At 39.6% G+C, this 26973-nt stretch overlaps 1 protein-coding gene across 8 annotated transcripts in view; it reads left to right on the top strand.

The window, feature by feature from the left end:
- Positions 1-26973, top strand: part of ARID1B (AT-rich interaction domain 1B) — a 325490-nt gene that overhangs the window by 221747 nt on the left and 76770 nt on the right. For all 8 annotated transcript variants that reach the window (XM_077782156.1, XM_077782157.1, XM_077782158.1 and 5 more), the window contains 2 exons: positions 4666-4909; positions 21890-21979. In XM_077782156.1, the coding sequence (XP_077638282.1) occupies positions 4666-4909; positions 21890-21979 (334 nt within the window). The remainder of the gene's footprint in view (positions 1-4665; positions 4910-21889; positions 21980-26973) is intronic.

Here is a 26973-nt window from a genome sequence, read left to right as displayed (position 1 = left end):
CTGCAGCCAGTCAGTTGATGCAGTTCCCTGCGTGCAGTGCTGGGATTCATCCTAGCACAATGAATGGTAGGGTAGGCTGGGGGGTTCAACTACTTGGAGACAGAAGGGTTTTGTGTATCTTTAATTTTAATACCTATGTCTTCTATTTTAATATCTCTGCTTTTCTTCTACTCCCTGAGCATAAAGGAACTGGTAGGCAAGAGTTGGAAAATTTAAATAAACCATAGGTTGTATGTGCTCTGCATAATCCCCACAAGAGAGCCCCAGCTGCAGTAACTTCTTACAGAACTTAGGCTGTGATTTAGTGGTGTCAGAACTCCACTAGCAAGGTGCCCCACATTTTCTCCTGCTGCTGATTTCAGAGAAGGTACTCATCCTTTTTCAGCTGTAAGTATTTAGCAAGGAATTTCCTTAAAATCTTGGTTGGTGTCTGCTGAGACATTGCTATGCAAAGCTTGCACCTGCACAAATTTTTGCTCCACAGTGAATGCTGTAGTCCTGTCACACTTGCTGTGTAAAATTGTGGTGGTATTGCTGAGCTACTGTAGTCTCCCTTTTGCTGTTTATAGAATCTAGGTGTGCTCCTTGAGCAAGTAAATGTTGTTATATTATATATGGATATTTGTAGGGGTTTTCTTCGTGTGGTCTCTTTGTAGCTTTGGGTTTTCTGGCTCTGGATAAACACTTTGCTTCCTTCTACCCCTTGCTGCCCACGTTGCAGTAGTAAAATGGTCTGCTGTTTCAAGTGTCTCTCCTGTCACTCTGATAAGATCATGCCACCAGGAAGGCACAACGTTATAATCCCAAGCACAATGTGATCCTGTTCATTTCAGCTCTTGTTCTTGCCAGATGGACAAGAAAAAAGGTCGTGCATAGGTGGAAGTTGAGGCTAGAACTGAAAATAGTTGAAGATAAAACACTACTTAAAGAGATAAATCCTGCATGGGGACATTTCAGTTTGTAATCATGGTGTTTTGTAGAAATTAACTTTGAAAACTAGTAAGGATGTCTGCAATAATACAGGTATAAAACTAACATAGAGAATACAGAATTGTAATACAGATTTGTGATGGGAGGGAGGAAATAATTTGTCCTTCATTTTTTCTAAGATTTTATTGTGAGATTTGAAAATATAGTCATAACAATACCACAGATAGAAATAATAAGATTGCTCTACAAGAAACAGATCTGTAAGGAACACAAGACTACTGGTAATTCTAAACTTGCTAGGTTTTACTGGAAGAAATGAGTGCTTTCCTGAAAAAAACCCTGAAAAGAGGCAAAATTTAAGTCATGCCTTAGGGTAAGGGGACTTCAGGCCCTTAAAAGAATCCCAGCAATTACCTAAGCTGCCAACTTTCGAACAAGATAAATGGAAGCACTGTAGCTTGAAGGTGCCTTGGTTTGAATGAGATGCAGTAAGTAAGGTCTTTCTGTTCTTTACAGGCATCATAGATCTGATACTACTTATAAAAGAAGAATAGACTTGGTGCCCTGCTGCCTAAATTGTCCTCTAGAGGAGTATTAGTTACAGAGCTTCTTTGTTAACTAGGCTGTATGCTTAAACCTCTGTGAATTTCTCCTATTAGCAGGCTTCCTAATAGCTTTACGTAGTAGATATGCTAAGTAAATGCAAGTGTATCCATGTAATTGACATATATTATGCGTATGTGTATGTGTATACTGTTTTACATATAAATGTTTGTCATGTGGAATTTGCACAACTTCACTACTGTTCTGTTAAAATGAGATAAAAGAAAGTCAACTTCTGCTCTTTCTGTCCATATAAAGTGCTTCACATAAAGTCTTTCTTCTCCTTCTCTTTAATTTCCCAATTAGCTCTTTTAGTTGAGAGGTATTTCTAAAGCCTCTGTTTGCTGCAAGTTTCCCAGTTGCTTGTCAGCTCAGGCTTTCCACATTAGAAAACTAGGTAAGGCCTCGAAGTGTATGTTAAAAAAAAGAAAAATAACAAAATCAAAACACACAACTCACATCCCCCCCAAACAAATTCAAAAACCCAAACCATCCTGTACAGAACAGCTAATATTTCTTACTTTAGCCCACTTGAAGACAATGTAGGAAACCGTGTTGCACAGCCCAGACTTATAGATAGGTAACAATCCTTTGTGCCATCCTGAGACCAACCTCTTTCTTGGTTTTCTTTGTGTGTCTGATGAGTGAACACTATTATTGCATCCTGAGCAACATGTTGTTTTGAAGTTCCCCATTCCTAGGAGAAAATCCCACCTGGGGAATGCAAGGCCCTGCGGGTGTGCTGTGCCTGCCAGGCTGCTCCCTCAGCCTATGATGCTTGAGGGTGGTGGCATGGCTTGACAATTTAAATAGGCTGGTGCCATGCAAGCTTTTCTCTTCTTTTTCCACCTTGGTGAAGGAGTTTCATCAGGTGGTTGAAGAAATTCCTGGAAAGCAGGCACTCGAGAAGATGCCTGAGACTCACCAGTTGTTCTGCTCTTGTGGAAGGCTGGAGAAATCACTGTGACCTGATGAGAAAAGTGAATTTCAGTGCCATCCTCAAGTTTTGCCTTAATCTGTGAACAGCAGATAATTTCATCAAAGACAGTGTTAATTTCTTCATGGCTTTTCCATTATCCTGGCAAATTTGTTTTTTTCAAGTACTTTGGTTTGCCAACACAAATGAAAGCTTTACTCCACACACCCTTTAAAAATCTTTATTATTCTAAACGTAAACCCGTGTGCTTTCTATACCTTCTGTCAGTTGTGTGCTTATCTGTTTTTTAGACAGAATTTATATTCCTTTAGAATAGGCTCTATTCTGCAACATTCAGTTTTCAGAGGTTTATTCTATGCTTTTCAACAGCATTTGTTTTATCAGCACTTCCTGCTGCATTTGTTACACGTGACGACAGCAGTGATTTGATTCCATTTAGAAGAATACCATATTATGTATGGAAAAGCAATAATTGCTTACCTGTTTGCCAAATACATTCTACTGTGAAAAATATCTAGTGTTGATCTATGCAGTACCAAACACTGTTATTTCTTGTTTACATTTTCTACAGTTGATAGTTCCAAAAAGCCCCAATGAAAATAGTTTATTGCCCACTTCATAATTAAATTTCCATTTGTACGGATTTGGAAGCCTACTCTTGAGTGAATGCAGTATCTACATGTAGACTGAAGTTTTAGCCTTAATTTTTACTTTTCATGTGCCTAATGGCATTTGGGTACAATTTCATGCTTGTCAGAAAAAGCAGAATTTAACTGTGGTGAGAGTTGTTCTTGAAGTATTTGTGGGAACTCCTTGGAAATAAGCAAGATGCCCTGCAGAAAGGAGGAATAACTTGTAGCATTCTACGTGGCTTCTAGTAAATGTTAGCAGTGCTTAAACTGTTATTCTTCCTCTTCTGTGCCTTGGAAGGCAGGGTCTAAGTACACCATGTGAGTTCAAGTCTGTGACGTCTAAAAATCTTCATTTTTCATTATGAAAATTAGGCAGCACTAAGGCTTCACTTCCTGAGCTCCTTGCTCAGGCAGAACCCAGTTCTTTTTGTGCTGTTCAGACAAGGGGTCCTGCTGTCTGTGCTGCAGCCACTTGCATGAGCCAAAAAATGATGTCAGGACCAGTCAAAGTAATGCACCCTGTCATCCCAGTTATTTCAAGTCTCGGGGTCATTTGATGACCTGATCTATATGTAAGGTAGATCCGTGCCACTTTTTTGAGCTTTAATTTGCTAATAGAAATAGTAACATAGTAACATGCTTCTCATGACCTGAAAATATCTGCCAGCATTTTTTCTGACATTTTGGGAGCGTGTGCTTGCTTTGTCACAGCATTCTTGGTTTTTCATTTCTGATCTTAAAATTATTTAAAACGCCTAATTACTCCCACAGATTCAAAGACCAGTATAACTCCCGTGTTACAGCTTGAGGGAATATGTCCAGCAGTTCATAGTTAGAATTCAAATGTGCTGTGACCTACAGAAGAAATTTCTCATTGAAAATGCAGCAGTTATGAGCTGAAATGGAGTACCTGTTTAGTTTAGCAGTGTAGTCAGATGAAATTGAAGAGAAACTCTGAGCTGTACATTGGTATTTGGTGGGAGTGAAGAAGCAGCAGTCCTTGTTCCTTGGTGGCCAGCAGATCCAGTGCTGCTGCTGAGGGCAGGGCCTCTTCTCATCTCCTTGTTGCAAGGCAAAGGAGCTGCAAGGGAGTGTTAGAGGGCTGCATATTTTACACTCTTCTTCTCTCATTGTACTCCTTTAGAGTGGAATGTATAAGCTGTGATTGTAATGGTAGCAAACCCCAAAATTAAATACTGTGTGAAAGTGAAACTGATGTATCATTTTCATTAGTTTTGGTATGCTCAGGCAGAATTAGTGGGATTAATTTTGAAAGCTTAATCCAGATGGAAAAGGTTAAATTCAATGCTGAATGAATTTGGTTCCAATTCATTTGTTGCCCTTGCTTGCTCTTTTTCTCAAAAGAATTAGATATTAAGCAGAGAATTGTGCATACCATCCTTGTTTTCTGCCATCATTTAACTACGTGTTAAATGTTAAAGACAACCTCTCAGTTATCTGCTGCAGTAAGTAAACAAATGGATCTATTGCCATGCCAGCTCTTGAGTCCTGTGGCCTGAGTATTCATGCAAGCACTTATGTTCATTTTTCCTTTTTCCTCAGGATTTATCTGGATCCATTGACGACTTGCCGACTGGAACTGAAGCTACCCTCAGCTCGGCTGTTAGTGCGTCAGGCTCTACGAGCAGCCAAGGGGAGCAGAGCAACCCCGCACAGTCTCCGTTTTCCCCTCATGCTTCTCCACATCTCTCTGGCATCCCTGGGGGCCCATCACCTTCCCCTGTAGGCTCACCTGTTGGAAGCAACCAGTCAAGATCTGGTCCCATTTCTCCAGCGAGTATTCCAGGTAAGTTTGTTCTAACAAATAAAATTTAATAAATTGGTAGGTTTATTAAATACATAAATAAATACTCCCATATTCTGAACTAATTTATTTTCTGAGAATCCTGTATTTTCAGGGCTTTTCTGAAAAAAATGCATATTTAGAGTAAATTCAATCTGAACGTCAGCTGCCAAGCCTTCAGAATGCTCAAAGTTCTGAACTTGACTCCACATAGGTGTTTGATAAATGTCTTTATCATCAACCAATATGAATACTTAATTGTAGTTTTTGTATTTGGTTTGTGTGTCATTTTTCACATGCTTCTCTCAATTATTTACAGACCTTTTTTGTTCTAACTGTATTTTTGTTGGGTTTGGCTCTTGAGCTTGAATGGTGGTTACAGACCTGCAGGATGAGGCAGTACTGTGGCAATGTAATTTTGGACATGAATACAGAATACTGTATAAGATATTTCTGAATATTTGCAAAGATGAACAAGTTACTAGGGATTCAGCTCCACCAGTAGTAATTGGAATACCAGTGGCAGCCTTGCCACTCACTCTCTTGTTCAGTTCAGAGTATGACACACCGTCATGTATATTCAGAAATTTGTGGAAATCTGTTAAGATACTCAGAAGAAAAAAATGGCATATATTAATTTCAGTTCTTACCTTATCCCCACCCATCTGGCATGTTACTTACTCCAGAGGGTCAGACAGCAAATTGTATTTAGTATTGCAGGTGTGTTTATTCTCTTTCTGATGCTCAAGTTTTTGTATTATCTTCTGACATTTTGAATACTAGGGGAATTCCTAAGAGTAGGAGAGTGCTGACATTACCCTAGGGATAAAATCAGTTGCTGACAAAACCACAAAATAATAAACATGGACCTCAGTTAAAAGAAACAAAAGCAGAAGTGCCTTTTTGTTAGGTGATTTGAGTGTTGCTGTAAACCAAATGCTGGTTAAAATTGAGAGAGTAGAATGTGTTTTGGTATTTGATACAAAGGTATCTGTGTAAAATGTTCCTGCCTGTTTGTCTACAGAGGTTAAACTAGATAAGCAGAGGGAAGTAAGCTCAGTGCACACAGGAATGTTTAGTACTAAATGTGACCTGAGCATGTTGAGTCCTGATGCTGTGTGCATGCCTTGCAGTTATTTCTTCCCTCTCCAGCCACTCTGACTGGCAACACATGCTCAGGTGGAGCAGGAATAGTGGGGACAGAGTATTTGCATTGTATGCAGTGTGGTAGCTTTGTATTTCCAAGGTGTTTCCCAGTATTTGGTGTAAGAAATCCATCTCTGTTGTTGAGTGAAGCCAGATAGTCCACCTGGCTGGAAAGGTAACATTTTGCCACAGTCAGATTCAGGTGAATAAATGGATTGGCATTTTAGCAGCCTGATTGCTGAATAGGGAAAAAATGTTGTGATGCTGAAAATAGGTTTACTGTAGCCATGATATGTAAGGACGAGCATATGTGTGTAGGGGGAGAGTAATAACTTTTATGAAACCACCTGATCCCCAAGGGGTAAAAATAGAAGGGATATGGACTCAGAGGTCAGGGTCAGAGTCACTTCATCGTTTCAGATGAGCCCCAAAAGCTCATTTGATAACTTACCTAGTGGAAAGCATTGTCTCTACATAAAAACTGTGCCACCATTTTGCACGGTGGTTTTCTGGTCTGCTGCAGTAACACAAAAGCAATTCTTTCTCAGGAACGATTTCTATGAATGGTGCTAAATCAAAATCACCCTGCACTGTTTCCCTGTCATAGACAAGCTTCTGGTCTCTGCAGCTCTTGCTAAAGGTGAACTCCCAGGCGTGAGCTAAGGCAGTACTCTCCGTAGGGCAGCCAGGCAGCTGCAGTAGCATCACTGCTGCTTCTGCTGTTTCTCGAGCTACAAAAAGCAGGAGCAAGGCTGCTATTTAAAGCCTTGTGACAGAGGGATGCTGCTGGGTGCTGGGGCTTTCAAGCCGCATGAATTAGACTGTGCTTTCACCTAAGTGTGTTCACACCATTGTTCTTCATTACAAGGACTTAGGTAGCTTTTATCATCAGCTGCATTCATGAGACGCTAAGAAAAAGTAACACAGAGCTTGTTTGCGTTTCTGTGGCTGTTGCAGCAGTCAGGTTGTAGACATTTTTAAACATAAATTGTGTAGTACAGCACATTGCCTTTAGTAATTTTGTTCTCTGCTATTTTCTTCTCTGTTCTCACCCTACCCTTGTTTGTTCTGACCTCATTCCTCTCCTATTACCTCCTGCGATGTTGTGCTACAGTTTCTCAATGTGACATAGATTGGCTCTTTCAATCATTCTCTCTCCAGCAAGTCATTGTAAAATGAGCAGCTGTTGTGTTGCTGATAGCTATGGCTAGGGAAAGCCAAAATGTTGCAGGGGGTTCTTGGTGGGAAGACCATTAAAATAAAGGTGTTGCTTTCCCAGGGTTTACTGGAAGAGAAGCATCCTTTTCCCAATGGCTCCTTCCTTGCAACAAAATTGAAAACTAATTTAACATCAAAAGGGCAGACAAACAAACAGCCCCCATTAAGCCTCCCAAATGGCTGATTCTCTTCCACTGCCTGTTTAAGCTGTCTCCGCACCCCTCTGTAATCCTGCCACCCTGCATTGCTTTCTGCTGCACACCACAAATTTCACAGGAGCAGCCTGGCACAGGCAGCACTGACATTGGCACGTCCCTAGCTCAGTGGGCATTTCCTTCCTGTGCTTTCTGAAATACTGGATGGATATTTTGTGTGGTAAGTGGCACATGCATATACAGCCTTTGTTTCCATTCACATTACCAGAACAGACCAGGGAGATTAACTCCCAAGAGCAGAAAACGCAACTTGGATGGATTTTGTTCAGAAAGGTAGTTTTCTTTCAAAATCAGAAGACTTCTTTTCAGATGTATGTTGATTACAGGGCTGAAATCCTACTCTTCTATGATTTCCACTGATTCAAAATGACATTAAGATTTCCTATTAAGTAGATCATTATTCTGTTTTGCCAGAAATCCTGATCTCTTTATTTTGTAGCCATCTTTATAATTAAGGTACATATTCTTCCAAAGAATGAGATACTGATGCCCCGCACTGCTTTGGGCCTTGAACTGTGCCTTATTCAACCCTAAACCATTAGTGGAAGCTGACACAGCATATATCAAAATGCACTGTTGTTGCAGAAGATTTAGTGGCTGTTAATTTCACTTTTCTCTTTTTTTTTTCCCTTTCCCTCCTGCTCTAACAATTCCAGTTTACTAACAAAGCAAAAATGTAAATAAGCTAAGCTCCCCTTTCTCCCCCCATCCCCAATTTTGATCTCACTGGCCAAAGGCTTTTGTCAGCTCTTTCTCCCTTGCGGTGTAAGCAGCAAAATTTTTTTAATATTAAGAGTTCTGAGAAAGATTGCTGATAGGCCAGGAATCCCTTAACCCATGATGGACAAGCAGATTTTGTACAAGTTAATAGATTCTATTATTTTTAAACCCCTACAGCAATTTTTATACACATAGAAGAGAAGGGTATGCTATGCTAATAATGAGTAGCAAATGCTGCCTTTAGCAATATATGATTTTTTTTTTTCACATGGATCAGTATTTTGACTTTGCTTGTATAGACCAGTATTTTGACTTGTGCTTTTAAGACATTCCATGTACTTTCTGAAGAAACAAGTTTATTTTCACTCTGTTAAGCATCAGCTACATTGTTGTTTTTGTTACAGTTGTCTTCTTTCACTGAGGAACTTGGATACAGATGAAGTTAGAATTTCCAGAAAGAAATCCCTCTGATGCTCTGTTTTAAGAGTGTTATTGCTGGGCTTCTTAATTTTTGTTAACCAGTCAGCCTCTTCCTCTGATTAAAAATACCCCAAATTTTGATAGTGATAATTATATGAATCAATGATATAATCCATTCAGTGTTAAACTCTACTCTCTGCAAACCTGGAGGTCTTTCACACCTGTATTGATCAGCTAGCTGGCTTGAATTCCAGGATCCATCAGAATTACAGCATTACAGCCAGCACTCCAGGCAAAAAAGAGGAGCAAGAGGAAAATGGGATACCCAGATGGAACAGTAAGAGGAATACTTGTCTTGGTGTGCATGTTTAGTCAATGCGTGTGGCTGAAATGATGCAAGAAGAAAAACAAGGGACATTGTGCTACAAGAATCTGAAAAGGAGTGATGCTTTCTTTCATACTTCATGAAAGAGAAGCCTACCAGTTGAACCAGTTTCCAGAAGATAGTACAGTAAAACAATAGTTTTACTGTAGATCTTGTTTTAAAAAATAATTTGGAAAAATATTTTTCTTGGGATTGAGTTATTCTACATATTTAACCTGTGAATCACCACTATTTGTATATTATATGGCATGGTCCTTTTTTAAATATATTTGAGGGAGACAAGACTACAGTATGAAAGTGATAAACACCGTTTAATGTCTTTGTGGGTGACATAGACAGTGGGATTGAATGCACCCCAGTGGCTTTGCCGTGACACAAAGCCATGCAGTGCAGTTGTCACACAGAGGGAAGGGGTGGCATCCAAAGAGACCTGGGCAGGCTTCAGAGGAGGGGCTGTGTGAGCCTCATGAAGCTCAGTGAGGCCAAGTGCAAGGTCCAGCACCTGGGTCAGGTGCAGGATGCAGATGCAGACTGGGCAGAGAATGGATTGAGAGCAGCCCTGAGGAGGAGGACTCGGGGGTGTTGGTGGAGGAGAAGCTCAGCAAGACCCAGCAATGTGCACCTGCAGCCCAGAGAGCCAACCTTCTGCATCAAAACCAGTGTGGCCAGCAGGGTGAGGGGATTCTGCCCCTCTCTGGTGAGACCCAACCTGAAGTTCTGCATCCAGCTCTGGGGTCCCCGACACAAGCAGAAGCTAAGTTGGAGCAGGTCCAGGGAAACACCACAAAGGTGATGAGAGAGCTGGAGCACCTCTTCTAGAAGACAGCTTGAGAGAACTGAGGTTTTTCAGCCTGAAGAAGTGATGGCTCTGGGGAGACCTTGTGGCAGGCATCCTTCTAGCACTTACAGGTCACTTACAGGAAGGCTGGAGAGGAACTGTTTGAAAGGACATGAGCAATAGGTCAAGGGGGAATAGCTTTAAAGTGAAAGGATGTTTAAATTAGATATTGGGGAGAAGTTCTTCACTGTAAGAATAGTGAGGCACTGGAACAGGTTGCCCAGAGAATCTGTCAATGCCCCATCCCTAGAAGTGTTCCAGGCCAGGTTGGATGAGACTTTGAGCAACCTGCTCTAGTGGAAGGTGTCCCTGCCCATGACAGGGGGAGGAGGGTTGGAACCAGACAAACTTTAAGATCCCTTCCAACCCAAACAAATGTGTGACTCTATTAATTTGTAATACTATGTTTTTTGTTGAAGCTTTAAATACCCTAAAGTAATTGTAAAACAAGAGGGGATCATATTCTTGTAAAATGGATTTTTACAAATATTCAGGGGAATACTGTCTAGAAAGATTGTTTTAACACATCTATCAATGTTTCTCCCTTGGCTTCTCCGGAGGCAAAAATCTTGCAACAGCTTGTTGCAAGGAAGATGCATGCTGTTCATTGGCATCCAGACCAGAAAAAAGCCAAAACACAAAATGTCATTGACGTAGCTATGTTCTTAATCACTTCTAGTGCACAGAACATATAATCAGCAGTTTTGCAAATCTAGAATGCTTATAAATGAAATATGTGAATGTTTCACATAGTAGTAGTTTAAAATCCTTTCTTTTGAATGGTTTGTACAACATTTAGAGTGTTTCTGTCTTTTCAAAGGATGAAAAAATAAGCAAATTGTAAAGCACTCTAGCTCAAGGCATTGCTTCTAGCACAGGGAGCATCTAGCCTGTAATACCTATTAGAATTCAGCCCAGGTCACAACTAATGAATAATCTGTTGTCTCAAGGCTTCATGAAATAACTTGTCTCATCAGGTTTTGTGAGGAAAGCCTATGCTACAAAAGGCACTATAAAAACTCCTATTATACTTGCAATGTTGCCAGAGATCAGGGAGGTGTCCTTCTCTGCAGAGGTGGTCTTTCCAGAACAGGTGCAGGAGATGAAAAGAGATGGAGACACGCTGTTCAAGTTCCTCCTGTTCAGTTTTCATGATGACAGAGGGCTTCATTTTCCACAGGCATCAACCTGATGGTTTTTTATTGGCCCAAAGTTAGGTATCAGATAGAAAAATAGTAAGTCACCAAAAAAACCATGCCCTGGGTGGTTATTTTTATAGGTAGTTTATGGGGTTTAGTTTTAAGTGGTTTCACTTGCTTAATATCTGGTAATATCTTCAATATCTTTATATTTCATAGTCACACATTGCAGTTTTAGTGTTTAATTGCTATCTTAAGCCAGTGCCAAACATTTCTGCACTATAAACGGAAAACCTTGAAGGATCCAGCACTGAGATTTGTCCAGCACCGTCCCACAGATGGCCAGATCAGTGGCATTCACATCCCCATAGCTGTGCTGTGCCCCATATCTGGTTTGTCCTCTTTGCTGGTTCCTGCCAGGCCTGTTTCCACCATCCTGGCAATGTCTGAGCAGCCCGCATGGCGGGGCATCTGCTGCTGTGGACGCTGCGGCAGCACACACACACACAGGCCACTTCTTGTAGCTCTGTGAGTCACTGGTAGCACCCTGCTGGTACAAATCCATCTAGAGTACGAAGGCTGTTGAAATCCAATTAACATATTTGCATAATTATGCATGTGCTCTGCTTCACTTAACAAAATTCAAATATACTTAACCACAGCAGCCAAGATTTGACAGGTATGTTTGTTATTAGTTTTAGCTGCATGTTCTAAGGCCATCCTTGGACAGTTATTGTTTACATTTGCTCATTAACCTATGTATTTCTTTGTAACTTTTTTTCTCAGCCCGTTTATGTTTTTGTCAAGAAATTTAAAGTGATGTGTGTTTGGTTTTGTATGTTTGGGTGTTTTTATTCTGTCATTATTTAGCTACACAAATGTAGATTGTCTCTCTTTATTTGTGTTGGCAAATAGGGCATTCATTTGCTTTTTATCATCAATTAAAAGGTTGTTTCTCACTCCCTTGTCCCTTGCAATACTAAGCAGTGATTAATGAGCAAATGGGAAAAGTCTCTCACGTCTCCATCAGTGTGTTTTTGTTGTTGTTGACAGGTGGTTGTTATACCTAGATAAAATAGAGCATAAATGCCATAAGGTATTTGGTTTCTCTGATGGGATAGGCTGCTTCAGTTTTCACTTTTTCAGCAGACTATGTATCACTGCCGTGAGAGATATTTAAAGTGGCCTTCATGCTTCATAGTTAGTGTCAGACTTGACTAGACAGATACGTGGTGTGTCCCTCCTTAGAAGGTTTCTGAGCAATTGCAAATATGGCTTGAATTAATTCTATGCCTCAAAAGAAGAACATTTTCACTACCTCCAGATAATAATTTTTTTAAAAATTAATGAAAAGAGAGATATCCTTTCTCCTCCTTAGAGACAAAATTCATGCAGCTTGAACTGCAACTTGAAAGATTTGAACAGTCCTTTGACAGCATTGCTCTGTAGGTAGATAGGGAAGTCAAATTGCAAAGTGAGTTTTTAGAAAGCAAACACAAAAGAACAATTCACTCCATCGGCAAGCTTTTCTGTTTTTTCCCCATCTTCAGATAACAGTGGACTCAAATTATTGTGATGTGTTGATTGATTACAGCCGTTAAATTTCTTAGTAATCAGTTTCCTCACTTATTCTCAATTCACGCTTGCACCTTTGATTTCTCTTCCACAACAGGGTGATGCAGGTTGTCGTTGACTAATGAAGAACAGAATTGGTTTCGGCGTGAGACAAACGGAATGCCGACACCAATCCCAAAATGCATTAATCTTTAATAATCCACATCTGCATGTTTATAAATGATATAACCAGGAGTTGCTAATGTTAATACTCCCCCTTCCAAACAGAAGCTGACATAGGAGCTGGTGTTTGCAAACTGCATGAGAGGCACGTGGCCGCACGTGGTGCGTGTGACCTTGCGGAGGGAGCTCACCAGATGAAAGTTCTCGGTTGATTAAAAATACATGAAGAATTGTTTCGCTTCCGCACCGGTCTTTGGAGCTTATCGTTGTCGGGCAAGATGAAATATGGCTTGATAGATCTTGTCTTCTAGGGAGATCAGACCCACCAAATGGGTTTTGGAAGCAGGTTTGCCTCAAGGTGCTTTTATCCTTTATGCATTCAACTTGCCCTTTTCTCCCTCATCCCTGAGAATTGCTGAGACCAGGGCTGTGTAATATGCCATATAACACAATAAGAAAAACTAGATTAGCTGAGGGTTTGTTCCTTTTGAGCGTAGTATTAGTGAAAGCACATACATATTGCTACTAAAATGCTCTTTAATCAGAGACAGTGATTTAGTATTAGGAGTAGCAGGCAGGACTAGCTGAATAGTTTGTTGCCACACAGCACTGCTCCAATTTCCCTGCTTGCTAGACTTGAGAGAGCCAGGAGGAGCAGGGAGAACTCAAACTACATTGCTGATGGTTTTCCAAGTTAATGCTGCCTGATTCTGAGACATTCTTAAACTTATCTGGATCAAGGGAAAAGAAATATGGATAGGAAACAGCAATTTCACATCATATTCACCCTTTGTTTTTTATCTTGCTTTTTTCACACTATATCATAAATGCATTTTTTCACACATACCATAAATGAAAATTGATCTGTGGTTTGGTTAAAATTTGGCAATGTTGAAGTTGGGTGTTAAGGTTTTTATTAGGTGGCAAATTTTAGAAATATATGTCTGCTACATCTATTGTGCTTCTTAGGCTCTTGAATGCAGGTGACACAATAAGGAGCAGCTTAGAGAAAAAAATCTCCTCCTAGTTGTAAATGCAGTCTAGAGAATGAGCACTGATAATGAAAAATTCTTCCTTTTGGAACTTGGTTTAAATCCCTAAATAGAATTCTGAGGTTTTAAGTTTCAGGTGTATGGCAGGCTAGGTTTCATTCCTGGAAGGAAGAAATGAGCCAAAAATAAGAAAGAAATATTACCCTCTCCTTTGTTAGGAGCTTTTAGATATTTAGCACTTGCATCAATTGCAGTTTTATATTCTGTTTAATTGACATTTTATAGAAAATTTGAGAATGGTTTTCCTCTAGTATATGCTTTTTGTATTGCACATAATTACTACAAACATGTAATGATGTGTCCTAAGTAATTATAGATTACTAAATCCATGCAACCCTTTACAATCTTCTACTTCAGTCCAAATGCAAGCAAAACTGCCATTTTTATGGAAGGATTAAAAGGACAGAATGAAAAAACACAGTATGCCTATTGGGTCTGGATCATTCCCTAAAGAACATAGGCATGTTTTTAAAAAATTTAAGAAAATACAATTTTCAAAATCTAAAAGCAATTCAGAGGCCCTGTAGAGGTGTGAGAGAAAGTGCTGGCAAGCTGTGGCCACAGCCTCTCCCAACCCCTCTCATCCCAATTCACACCGTCGCTTTGGAGGGCCACAGCGACAGAGTGCAAAACATGTGGAGGGGTGGTTAAACGAGACTTTAGAGGGGGGAAAAAAGAAATTAAATCAGTGGCTGAGCTTTGAAGAGGTCTGTGTAGTGCAGAGCAGCAAGCGAGTGGGGAAGAAAGGAGCAAGCACCTCATCTACTCTTTCTTCTGGGGACCCAGGTGGACAAATTGGCAACCCTGTTCACAGCCTCCCCCCCAACCCCCTTTGTAGCGTAAGAACTGCTAATCGGATCCATGCTGCTGCAACTGTGGTTAGTTATTAACAGAATAAAAGCAGATTTCTTCAAAAGAATGGGTTGGGGAAAACGGCTCTACAAAATTGCAAGGTTGTTAGAATCTTAAATGCACAGCAGTCGGTTTTTCCCTATTCTGAATTAGGCGATGAATACGGCCTTTCATCTGTCACTGTGCCCATTTCTTCAGAAGGCAGCCAAACATTAGGCTTCTCAAACAAAAAAAAAAAAATGTTTTAAAGAGGAAAAATATTGGGGAACAGGAAGAATAGGAAAATGAGAAGGAGAAATCAGGTTTTGTTTTTATTAATTTGGCCTGGTGAGAGAAATATGAGCTTGCCTGCTCTATTCAGTTCCTGCATGCCAGCCACTGTGAGCCACTCTTTCTGAATGTGGGGATTAGAAAAGATTTAACTGGTTGCTATCCTGGGCTGCACCATTCTGGACTGGCCTCCAGCAGAAATATCTTTGGCTGGAAACTCTCCCGAGCTTAATGGAAATAATGCATTAAATAGATGCAGAGTTAGGCAGAGGTGAAAGCAGAAATAATTTGATTCCCCCAAATGAAACTTCTCATAACTGCAAAGTGAAATTACAGGTTTGGGATAGGTGTTACTGAGGATAGAGAAGCAGTGATTCCTAGATTTATACTGACTTATGCCTTCTCTTATACAAGCAATTAAATGATGCATCCTTAATTTTGAGGAGCTCTACTGCCTTCCTGGTTTGCAGCAGAATTTTGGAATTTGTTGGAAAGGAATAGTCCTCAGGCAGACAGGTGCTTGCTGTGACCTCCTGGAAGGCCACTCATTATTTGGGTGAGTCGCATGCTTCTGAAGATTCCAGTTGACAGCTTGTTTTGGGCTTATTTCCAAAATCTCAGGAGAAAGTGCTTCGCTTTGGTCTGAACACAGAGGTGACTTCTGGATGGGGCATGGGTGAAACAGACCTGCTTGGCAGTGTCTGCTGCTGCTCTCCCTTCCCCTCCAGAGCAAAAAGAGCTTTGGCTTTGGAGGGCAATATATTTTCTTTCCTGCCCCTTGCCACCAAGACTGTTGTCAGCTCAGGCAGTACTAACAATTATTTCACTTCATACTCCTGAGTATTTGTTGCAGTCTTTATACCTTACTCAGAGGTTCCACAATCTGGGAATAAATCTTGGATGTCTAATTTGAGAGACCCCAGTTTCAGCTACTTGATTTTATTTTTTTTTTTAAGTCCATAATATAATGAATTATTCTGTAGTAAGGGTGACATTTGGATGGTGTTCCATAAGTAATACCTTGGGACTACATGCTGCATAATGAGGATGAAACAAAATATTGAGTAGTTACCTCATCCCATCAGTGTCAACTTTGCTTTGGATTAAATGTTATATCATGTCAAACAAGTAGCTTCTACTCATGAAATTAAGATGTTTATGCTTTTGCATTTGTGCAGAGGAAAGTCAGAGCTAGGGTTCCCTAGGCCCACAATGAGCAAAGGCTCATTGTTGCATTTTTAATGGAGATTTGAAAGCAATTTAGCATTTAAGTTACGGTGATTTCTTTGAAACTCACCCACAACCCCATTCTTGATACAGTGAATGTGACATAGATAGGAAAAAGAAGGAGAGAGTGTAACTTTCAAGTGTTGGTAGTCTGAGAATTTTACACTTTCATGAAAAGCAAAATGGGGGGTTTTGCTTCTTGTTGATTTTACATGGATTGTGATACTCACATATGTTAGGGAATCTTGTGTCTTCAAAACATGATACAAAGAGGTAATACAGAAAATCAGGGCTAGGCCTGACAGCAGTCTTGATAACACTTTGTGATGTAGAGCATCCATAAATCTGGCATAAGTTGATAAGCTCCTTGTTCAGAAGCTTGTACAGAAGCTTTTTGTTGCTGCAGTGGAACAAATCAGCTTCTTGCAGTCCTGCCTTCAGTGAGCCTCTCAGCCAGACACCAAAAGTATTCCAAGGCAGGAGGGTTTGGTCCCAAGTTCCTGACTCAGGGTGGTGGAAATTGTCTTGGTAAGCAGGCTGCAGTGGATTACCAGCATTGTAAGGGGTTATTAGCTGCAGTATGGTGCTGAGACAGAACGCTTGGTCTGAGTGTGTTTGATTCTGCATATCCCAGCACAGCCACAGCTGCTGTATCTGAAAGGGTCCTCATGTCTCAGGCCTTTTAAAACATCTGCACTCAGATTACTGCATAGATAGAAGGAAGGTTTTACTATTTTGCACACCTTAATTTGAGAGGATATGAAGACAACCCTTGCTTTTTACTTGAATTAATAAGTAATTTAAAATATACTGTTGATACAACAGGAAGCTTAGCTACAATGCATAAATTAAGGAAGAAAATCATATTTTTTCTTAAAGGGTCATAGGCTTCTAAGATGGAAGTTATAACACAAAACACATGACCAGTTTCCCTTTATGCTACCCATAGAAAATTTCTTTCCTTTGAGGTCATTTGCACCTCACTTCCAATTTCCTGGAAAGCTCATTTGAAACACTCCCATATAGAAGCCTACTTATGTTCTTTCAATTCTGATGTAGGTATCGGAGACCAGGCATGTCTCTCCTGGTTTGTGAGCCTTTATTGTAACATTGACAGTGTGATGATTATCCTGTTATTTTATCAGATTTCATCCTAATCACTAGAGTTTCAGGACCTCATTATTCCTAAAACAAAGTTGTTTCAAGTTCCAGTAATGGTTTGTTTATCCTCCTAAACATCATCATGCTCTTTTTCCTCCCTGATATTTAGCCTCAAATATATTATTAGAAAGAAATCACAAAATTCCAGCTCTAGTTAATAATACTCACACATTCAAGACTCCTGTAATTTCATGTTGGTAGCTGATTCCCATTCCAGTTTGTATTAGGCTTTCTGGGTTTGTCCCTGTGAAGGGCCACCAGTGACACATCAGCAGTGATGTTGTGTTGTTGTACCTCTACTGTAAACAATCCCCCTAATTTATCCTAGTGATCAATTTGTTTCTTTGAGTGCTGCATGACATGGTTAGTTATAGCTGTTTGTAGGCTATAACCATTTTAGGTCAACAGATAAGTCATATTTTTCCTTCCTTTTTTTTCTATGTCTACCTGATAACCTACAGCTTTTCAGTTATAAAAGGACTGGTTCTGATCCATGTATATAAACGTTTGCATTTTTAATACTCCAAGCCAAAAGGTTTCTTAGGGTATTTTAATAATCTTTTATATTGACTAATATTACTTACTTTGTCATCAATCAATGTCATTAATCCAGTCGTAGCTCTCAATTCCTAAATTAGATTGGGAATTGCCCTGAAGATGACCCAGAAGATCTGTAACTTCTGCCTTTCCTTCAGCCTAGTGCACCATTTTCAGCACAGGCTGTGATCAGTTCCCCGCCCTCCAGTTCCTCATGCATCTTAAAATTCCTCTGCTTATACCCCTCCTTCCCCCCTTAACTGGTTATTTCCCAGAGGGAACTTGTTAACACCAAAGTGTTTTCTTGACTCAACTGTTCAGGTGTAATTCTGTGAGGTATTGTCCAGCTGTTACAGGGTGTCACAGCTGAACATCCTCCAGTATCATTGGGAGGGAGAGCCCTCAGCATCTTTCAAAAAATTGCTGATGTGAACTGTAAGGACTCCTCAGCAGAATATCAAAGGGCTGCTCTTGTTTGCTATGTTGACTCTAAGGATTTTACTTTTTACAGTTTAATTACATGGCTGTAGCCATAATGCAGTCACTATTTAGTACTTTTCTCAGTCCATCTTTGCCAAACATAGTACATAGTCTCTCCTGACTTCATTTGAAGTGAAGATTTTCAAAGTGAAAAAATTTTAAAGCATCTGACATAATTTAAAAAATAGAAAACCCGCTTACAAATACAGTATTATACATTTTTAAATTCCCTTACCTCTTCAGATGACTTTTTTAGTTTAAATAGCAGATACTATATTAGTTAGACTTCTGGTATCACTAGTTTTAACAAATATTTTTACTAGGTAGTTATATGAATTTGTATAGCATTTTGCTCCTTTGTTACATATAGGGGAAAGAACTATCATGGCAGCTTCTATCCTTTTAACATGCATTATTGCATTTTCTTTGGTTTTGCATAATACTAGTGAAATATCTGTAGTATTCACTTTGCATGCATTTTGGCAGGTGGAGTATCTCACCAGTGTGGCGACAATGGTATGAAAAAGATGGGAAAAGGTCATCCCTGTTTAAGCTTTCTTCTGTGTATCACTGGGTCAAAAGAGGCTGTAGTTTGTTAGTGAAAAAAAAATACTGGATTTTTGGATAGCTGTAGAAGTTATGTTAAAAACAAAAAAAAAGATTGTTTTTCTTTTGTAAAAGTTTTCCTTCCCTAATAAAATAGAAGAGTCTGTTCATGTGTTATTTAAAGTGTCTTCCAAGAACCACAACAGCAATACTGGTTGAAAGAGAAAAGGATTGCTATCATTTAAAAGAAAGAAATGGAAAATCTTTAAGGTCATTTCTTTTCATGACAAAGAAACTTAAAAAGCATGGCAGACAGGTTCTTCAAAGGTTTTAAAGTCCTGTCATCACCTCCCAATCAATAGGAGTTAGATACCCAAATTAAGAGTTCAGTTCAAGTCTTGAAAGGTATTTGGGTGCTTAACCTCCTTTTACCTTTCACAGCACTTCTAAGAATAAAATAACAGCTTGATTGAAAACACTCTGATGCAGTACCTTCATATCCAGCACCTGGATAATCTGTAGCACCCACTGATAATTAGCGTAGTGGATATTTCTCTTGAAAGTTTTTTACTTGTGCAGAGTTGGTCATGTTTATGAAACCATTTTTCTTTGTGAAACAAAAAATTTGCTTGACAGTTTTTTTAATAAGGAAAAAAATCAGACGTACACTGAAAAAATAGCATTAGTGTTTGAGAGACTGATAATTACAGTGAATCTGCAAAACTCCAGAGTCTGTATTTACTGAAGATGTGGATGAAATTGATTCATTCGTAAAAGTTGTACAGGTAGTGCTGTACACCTTGACTTTACTGGTCTGTGATTGAATATTTTCCTGTGCAAGACAAGACTCCAGCCAGATAACTGATGTTACTATCAATGTAAAAAAAAAAACCAGACACATCTATAATATGCAAAATATGTTGCCTATCATAGATATTCTCTGCACTATAGCTTCTCTCAAAGTTGCCAAGCGTCCACCTAAAGGAGGATCCTCTGAGAGCTATGTGGTGCAGTCAGAACCACCTGTGGGTTTTTTTTGTTGGGTTTTTTTTGTTGGGTTTTGTTTTTGTTTTTGTTTTTGTTTTTGTTTTTGTTTTTTGGGGTTTTTTTTGTTTTTTGGGTTTTTTTTTCTTTAAAGTGTTTGTAGTGCTTTCTCTGATAGTGGTGCCTGGGGCATACACAGTGGAAGTGGCAGTGCCCTGTGTTAACATGGAAATGCTGTTTGTTTACAGTCTTGAGTCACTGAATCCTTCCTGTCAAGCTGAAAGCTTTCATTATAATGCAGGCACTTACCATCTCCACAGCCCGCTCTTGAGTGGCATCAAAACATAAGCTGGAATTTGTCATTATTATTGTCATATGCCTCAGAGTTCGTGAATGGGCTGTGGAACCCAAAGCCTTGAGCGCTGAGTGGCATGTTTGGTCTTTTAGAGGAACAATTCTGCCTCTGGTCCAGCATTTGCATCTCTGAGACAGTTGTCACAGCTGCTCCCAGTAATGTTGACTGTCATGTTTTTAGTGCAAAAGCACCTCATCTGAATAGCTGGGCAGTGGATACACTCCACATTTTACAGATTTTCTCTTTGTTCTGTATCAATCTGGCCCTTCTTTATCGTTGCTGCTGAGAGCCAGTGGCTGTGGGACAGGAAGTGGATGGGACAGAGCAGATACATTTGCTTTCCTGCATTTAAGCTGTCCAACTCGGGGCCCTTGGTCACTCTAAAGGGCAGCCCCTGCTGCCCCATTGTCAGCCCAGCTCACAGCACCAGGACCATCAGCAGCCTTCTTGCTCCTGCCACTGCAGAGGGGCAGCTGCTGAGCAGGAGGAAATGAGTCTCAGCAGGCACAAATCTATTGCCTGTGTTTTCATTCTTTCCATTTCCTTCAAATGGAAAACAATCTGAACAGTTTCTGAGGATGAGGGGTATAAATCTGTCTGCTGCTATTTATACCATGCTCGTCACTGCAAGTGTCTAAATGCTTAAAGTATATATTTGCTGTCTAACCTGAGGTGGTCTTCAAGCCACTTGGGCTGTCACGAGCAGGCATATATAAGACCAAGAGCAAAGAAGAGTCCTGGGGGATGTTCAGGTCTCTTTCTTCCTCCTGCTTGGGCTGGGGAGGTTGACTCTTAAGCTAAAGGCTCTTGGGGTATTGGTAGGGTGGTAATATGGACCTCTCTGCTTGACACGGTGTTGAATGGTGACCCAGAGGAGTGACTTGCATCAGTGCAATAAACATCTGCCATATTATCCATTAGCACTGAAAGGGAACGTTTTGTGTTTTGAGCCTCACAGACAGCACGGAGTGTTCTGCTTGTTTGGGTGGGTAGACACCAGTGGATGTCTTTTGAACAAGGTCATAAAAATGCACGTGTCTGTTCTGGCTAGTTATTTTAATAAATAACTTCCCCTTGTTTTTATTTGAATAGTAAGATACTCCTTTTCTGTCTGATCTCTTCTAAATATTCACTTTCACCATGCGTGCCTACATGTTATTCTTTATTCCCATATTCTACATGGACATTCAAGTAATATTAAAACCACTGATTCATTTAAATACTTTTTAAACTGTTGTTGTTAGTCATTTTTGTATTGACCAAATTTTTCATTGGTAATATCGCTGGCAGCAGTCCATGTCTGCCTGGCTGGAGGCCAGTTTAAGCTAGGCAGGATGAGCTCTATTGTTCAGCAGACTTGGATTTTGTTAAACTCCCTAACAGAAATATGTGTCAGGAGATTTGCAGCTATAAATTGGATCATGTTGGTGAGGTTGGGAACTCGCTCAGTGCGAAATTGAACATTTTGCCATGCCTGTTGCTAAATGTGTTTGTGCATGTTTCCTCCATGGGTTTCAAAAAATAAAAGGAAAAAAAAAGAAAACTGTATGAGAAAAGCTAGACCTGTTGAGCTCTGTCTTTACCTTATACAGCTGGTACTTTCTTTGATGTTGAGTGGTTGAAAAATGCAGCAACGCTTGGTTTTGTGCACTGAAATGCTAAAAGCAAGTGTGTTTTCCCTTTTCTCTCTGTGTGTTACAGGCAGTCAGATGCCACCGCAGCCTCCTGGCAGCCAGTCAGAATCCAGCTCCCACCCTGCCTTGAGCCAGTCACCAATGCCACAGGATCGAGGTTTGTTAGGTGTTGGGGCTTTTTCAGTTGGTGCCAAATGCAGCCTTCGTTGTAAGTTGCAGATTAGCAATGTTAGATTTCCTGGAATTTCTTTTCTATTCCCAGGGAAAGTAATGACAGTCTTCATTGTAAAAAGCTTGGGGGGTTTCCGTCTCCGGGGAAAGTGCAACTGAATAGCAGGTTTTACCAAACTATAATTGAAAATAAGGTTTTCTCAAAATACAGTGAATGCCCAGGGTATAAAGGCAGTTTCTGTAAATACTTGAGTCATGTCCTGGAGAATAGAGCTCTTTGTTGTCTTTTTCAGAATTAAGATGTAGAGAAAGAGTGCTAACTAGGAGCAGTTTTGCTACTGTTCTTAAAATTGTCATCTCTAATATATTTGCATGGATACAATAGTCCTCTAGCCAGTTCTAGGTAAAATATCTTTAAATATAAAGGGAAATCAAATATTTAGGTCAAATGGCTCAATCATTTGGAAATCTTGCCATTGAAAACCTTGCAGGCAAGAGCACTGTTCTGAAAGGGTGCTCCCTACCGTGTGCTCACAAAAATAAGCAGAGAATTTTTAAGTTAAATTTACTTTTTATAAACTTTAAGCCCTTTTTCCTTTCACCTCCTTTCTCCCTAGCTCATGGAATACAGTTGTCACAGCTTTGTTGCGTGGCCATATGTGTGATCAACTGCTGTAAACCGGGCGTCCTGTCCATGCAGTGGTTAACATGTGCCACTGACAGGCTTGCAAAACAGACACATGATAACTGTGATAAACATGGAGTTATTTATGAAATGCCCCTCCTAAAATGTCTTGCTTCCAGAAATATCCCAAGTAGCACCATATGGGGATACCATAAATACTAGAAGTTTTCTCACAGTGAAACAAGTTGAACTCACAGAATGACAAATTTCTGGGATAGCATCCAGGAGGAGCTAAGAGGACTCACAAAGAAGAGCAGAGAGTCTTAATTTTTGCTATTTTTCTGGGTTGAATGTCCCCTCCTCCAGGAATGCTGATTAATGAGAACATGAAATACAGAATTCCATGCTGGTTTGTTCTGTTTTCCTTTTCAGTCATTCTTTTTACTCCGTTGTTAAGTGCAGGGACATATTTTCCCATTAAAAAATTCAGAATAGCATGCATGTTTGGTGAAAAAAGAATGCTCGCAGTACCCAACACAAATACATGATACTTTGTGGGATAGAAATGTCACAAGGCAGCAAGAATGGATCAGATGAAGGCTTTGAAAACCCAAACATCTCAGAAAGATGTGTGCATTTCGTGGCACAACTGGGTCTTGGCATAAAATGTTATAGTGCCCAGTAATAATTATCTCTGCAGGGTATGTTCCTCAGCTGGCTTTGGGGGACAAGTTAGGCAGGTCTGACAGAATTGGAAAGGTCGAACCGCTCTGTTCTGCTGTAGAACAAAACTGGGGTTCAGTGTATGATCAGGAGAGGCAGACAGATATTCAGAAGTAAAACAGAACACAGCTGCCATAATTAGGAGGTCAAACAAGTAAGTACAGTGAGAGCAGTAAAATTTACAGATTGATTTAGTTTGGTTTTTGTCTACACAGTGAGAATTGTGGGTATGTTCTTAGAGAAAATGTATTTAGGAATGTTGCAGGTTTTGAACACTGCATATGCAAAATCTGGATCCTTGTGACCGAGCTTGTACAAGAAGTCCATTTGTTTCATGCAGGAGATTCAAAATTTGTAACTAGCTAGGTCCTATTGATTTTGCAGAACATGTTCCCCAAAGCTTCTCTAAAGTCTGTGCTGTATGCGCATAAACATTCGTGCATTCCCTTTTGCGCCCTGTCATTGATTAGAAGCTCCTTTGAAATGGAAAACTTCACCTTTTAAAAAGGCTGTTACATTAGCTGATTCCTTTGCTTGCCTGAACTGGTTTCCACAGAACTTGAAGAAAGGAAGGAGGGGGAATGATGGGGACTCAAAGGGAAGGTGCTTGTCATTTAGTGATAAAAACCTGAGCAGAAAATCGTTGCTGCTAAGGACACCTGATCCTTGGGTATCTGTTACAGTAATTTAAACTCTCGGTTTACTGATACACTTTCTCCAAAAAAAGAGAAAAAAAATTAAAGGAAAATGAAAACAAAAACCCAAGAGGCACTCCATAGGATAAGGTAATGTTGTTTGTTTTCACACTTTATATAGCATTTCTTTCCTTGTTTTGAGAGAGAATTGGGTGAACGAAAGAGTACTAATCATTGCTTGAGCAGAATCCTCTGCTTCCAATACTTGAAAAAAATGTTATTTACCAGCTGACATGAAGATTGATCAGTGGGTGGAGTCTGAATGCTAAAGCACTACTGTGAACCATTAAGTTTACACTTACTTATTTTATTGTTAAAGTGTTTCATTGTATTTTACCATTCTTTCCATGGCTACTCAACACCCTTGTGGGATTTTTATGTTTGCCTACCTAAGACTGTACATCCACTGTCTCACAACGCAGCATGAAGTAATGACAACATTTTTACATGTACATTCTTTGTATGATAGTAGGGGAGTAGTAATGTACTGCACATATAAATAATAAGAGTTTCTTGAGGGATTGGATTTCTTTGTGCTCCTTAGGTTTCTTTTTATATAGCTTATTTAATACTTTTTTGTAATAAGCATTAAAATGTGTACTTCTAAGAAATAATTTTTTAATTTTTCATGACCTGCTCAAGCTGTAGAACATTTGGACCTGCTCAGTGTAAATGTAAATTCTAGGTACTTCTGTTCTTGTCCCACAACCGGTAACCGGCCACTGTTGTTCGATGCCCAGTCAGTGAAATGGTTTTAGTTCTGCCAACACACAATGGCTACCTAAGAAACAAGAAATTGCATTTATTTTATGTACATAACCTATTTCGTAGCTCACGTGACTCGGAAAGCAGTGGGACTTGAAGTCAATCCCACACATCTTAAAGAACTGTTGGAGCCAGACAGCTGTGGGGACAGACTGGTGTCAGAAGTCTCTTGGAGAAGCAAGAATGCGTTTAACTGCTGCTGAATCCCAACAATTACCATTACTTGGGGCTACCATAATGACAGTGTAGTCACGACTAATTGAGGTAGTCATCGAAACTTGCTTCATTTTTGAGAGAAAGGAGGATGCACATCTTGCTCTCCGCTTCTAACAAACCTACTCCAGACTTTCCTTTATGTGATCAAAAGTAAGGGTTCCATATTTTGTGTTTACTGAAGTCAAGGCTCTTTATAAACTTTCTTTGCATCAGCCCCAGAGGTAGGGCAGCTGTCATAATCGTTCAGCAAATACTTGAGGTACACAGCCACTTGAGTTCTGTATGTTCAGCTGTATCTTATTTATTTGTTTGGGTTTTGGAAGCTGTAGTTTGAAGATGTCCTTAGTAGCCAGAACTGCTCAATGAGTTTGAAGTTATTTCTAGGGATCAAATAAAAGCCCAGCACATCCCAATTGACCCTCTAAATTAGTTTTCTGAAGCTGCAGCCTGAAAAAGAAACCTTCGTCCTGGCCATTAGCTTATACTTCCATTCTTACTTTTGTAAACTAACAGAGATTTCTGTCTACTATATAAGCAGAACACTCACCTGTGCAAGCATTGTTAGGAGAATATTTGTCATAATAATGTTGAAATAGGCACTTTTACCCTTGCAGGAATGAATGGTTCTTTATGTAATTCTGAAAAAGCTTAGAAAACTTACCTGCTTTTAAATAGTATTTTCATATTTATGCAGTTGGGTATGTAGATGTCAGATTTCAGTCTTATATTAAAATAGTGAATTGGGAGCTCCTGAAAACCATTGAATTTAATGAAAACAGTTAATGACTTCCCATTATTACTCTAGCAAGCACTCATAATGGGGATACTTAAAGAAGCCTTATTTATTAGTGCAAATGTATATGGGTCAGAATTAATTTTTAAAAAATCTTTAATTGTTTTCCCCTTATAATTTTCACAGCGGTACATAGTTAAATATTCATGATAATGCTGATGATATGCTAAAGGTCTGAAATAGATCTGGAGTCTCAAAATCAACACAGGTTATTTAACCCTTTTCATCTAATGCACCATTGGGGACTTGCAGAGCAAAATCCCAGAGCACTGGAATAATTAGAAGATAGTAATGAGGATTTAATTAGTCCTTGAGATATGCTGAAATAGGACCACTGAGAACTTTTCTTTTTGGACACGGATTGCAAGCAGAATTGATGCCGTTGCAGCTGCTGTGATGTGCTGGAAAATGTATTCCATTGCTGGAGGCAGTTTCATGGCAGCATTCTGTGCCTGTCAGATCTATGTGGACAGTGCCTGGAGTAATCACCTCCAAAATTGTTGAATAGAAGTTGCCGCCTTCTCGATCACCTTCTCCTAGTACCTTTTCATTTTTTTTTCTTTTTTATGTCATTCTTTCTGTTCTGCCTTTATTTCATTCCGCTGTTGGCATCCAGCTTTTGAGGAGTGTTGTACAGTTGTGTGCTCTATTAAAAACATATCACAGTCAGGGACAAGGAGTAAGAAACTGCAGGCTCTTAAGAGTACAGGTGTTAAACTAAGCAAAATTCAGATCTTTTTGACACTGCTGCTTGTAAGGTTTATCCTCAGATCTTGTCCTTATTTAGTATTAGATCTTCACAGAAGTGATATTTATCAGTAGCTGCAATGTAGTAAATTTAAATAGCTTTTTTGGCAGTCAAGATGTTATCCAGTAAGAGGTTGTAACAGATGGGATGTGATCAGGCATTTTGATGTTCTCTTTGTGCTTCCCTACAAACACTAAGTAGCAACTGAATTCCTGTAACTAAAATTCCCTAATTTACCCATTAGATTTCATACAGGTATTTTTCTCCCCTTTAACTGTTTTCTGGGCATGCTTATTTGTACACAGTCTTTACATAAATCCCACTGTCATACATTTTCTTCTAACAAAATATAAATGTTTTCGCTCATGCGGAAGACACAGAATACCAATCAGGTATTTTGCACCTACAATTCCTG

The sequence above is a fragment of the Lonchura striata genome, chromosome 3 (assembly GCF_046129695.1).
Source record: "Lonchura striata isolate bLonStr1 chromosome 3, bLonStr1.mat, whole genome shotgun sequence".
In the NCBI taxonomy this organism is placed as follows: domain Eukaryota; kingdom Metazoa; phylum Chordata; class Aves; order Passeriformes; family Estrildidae; genus Lonchura; species Lonchura striata.
Note: the sequence above shows the minus strand (reverse complement) of the source record. Positions and strands in the feature narration are given on the sequence as shown.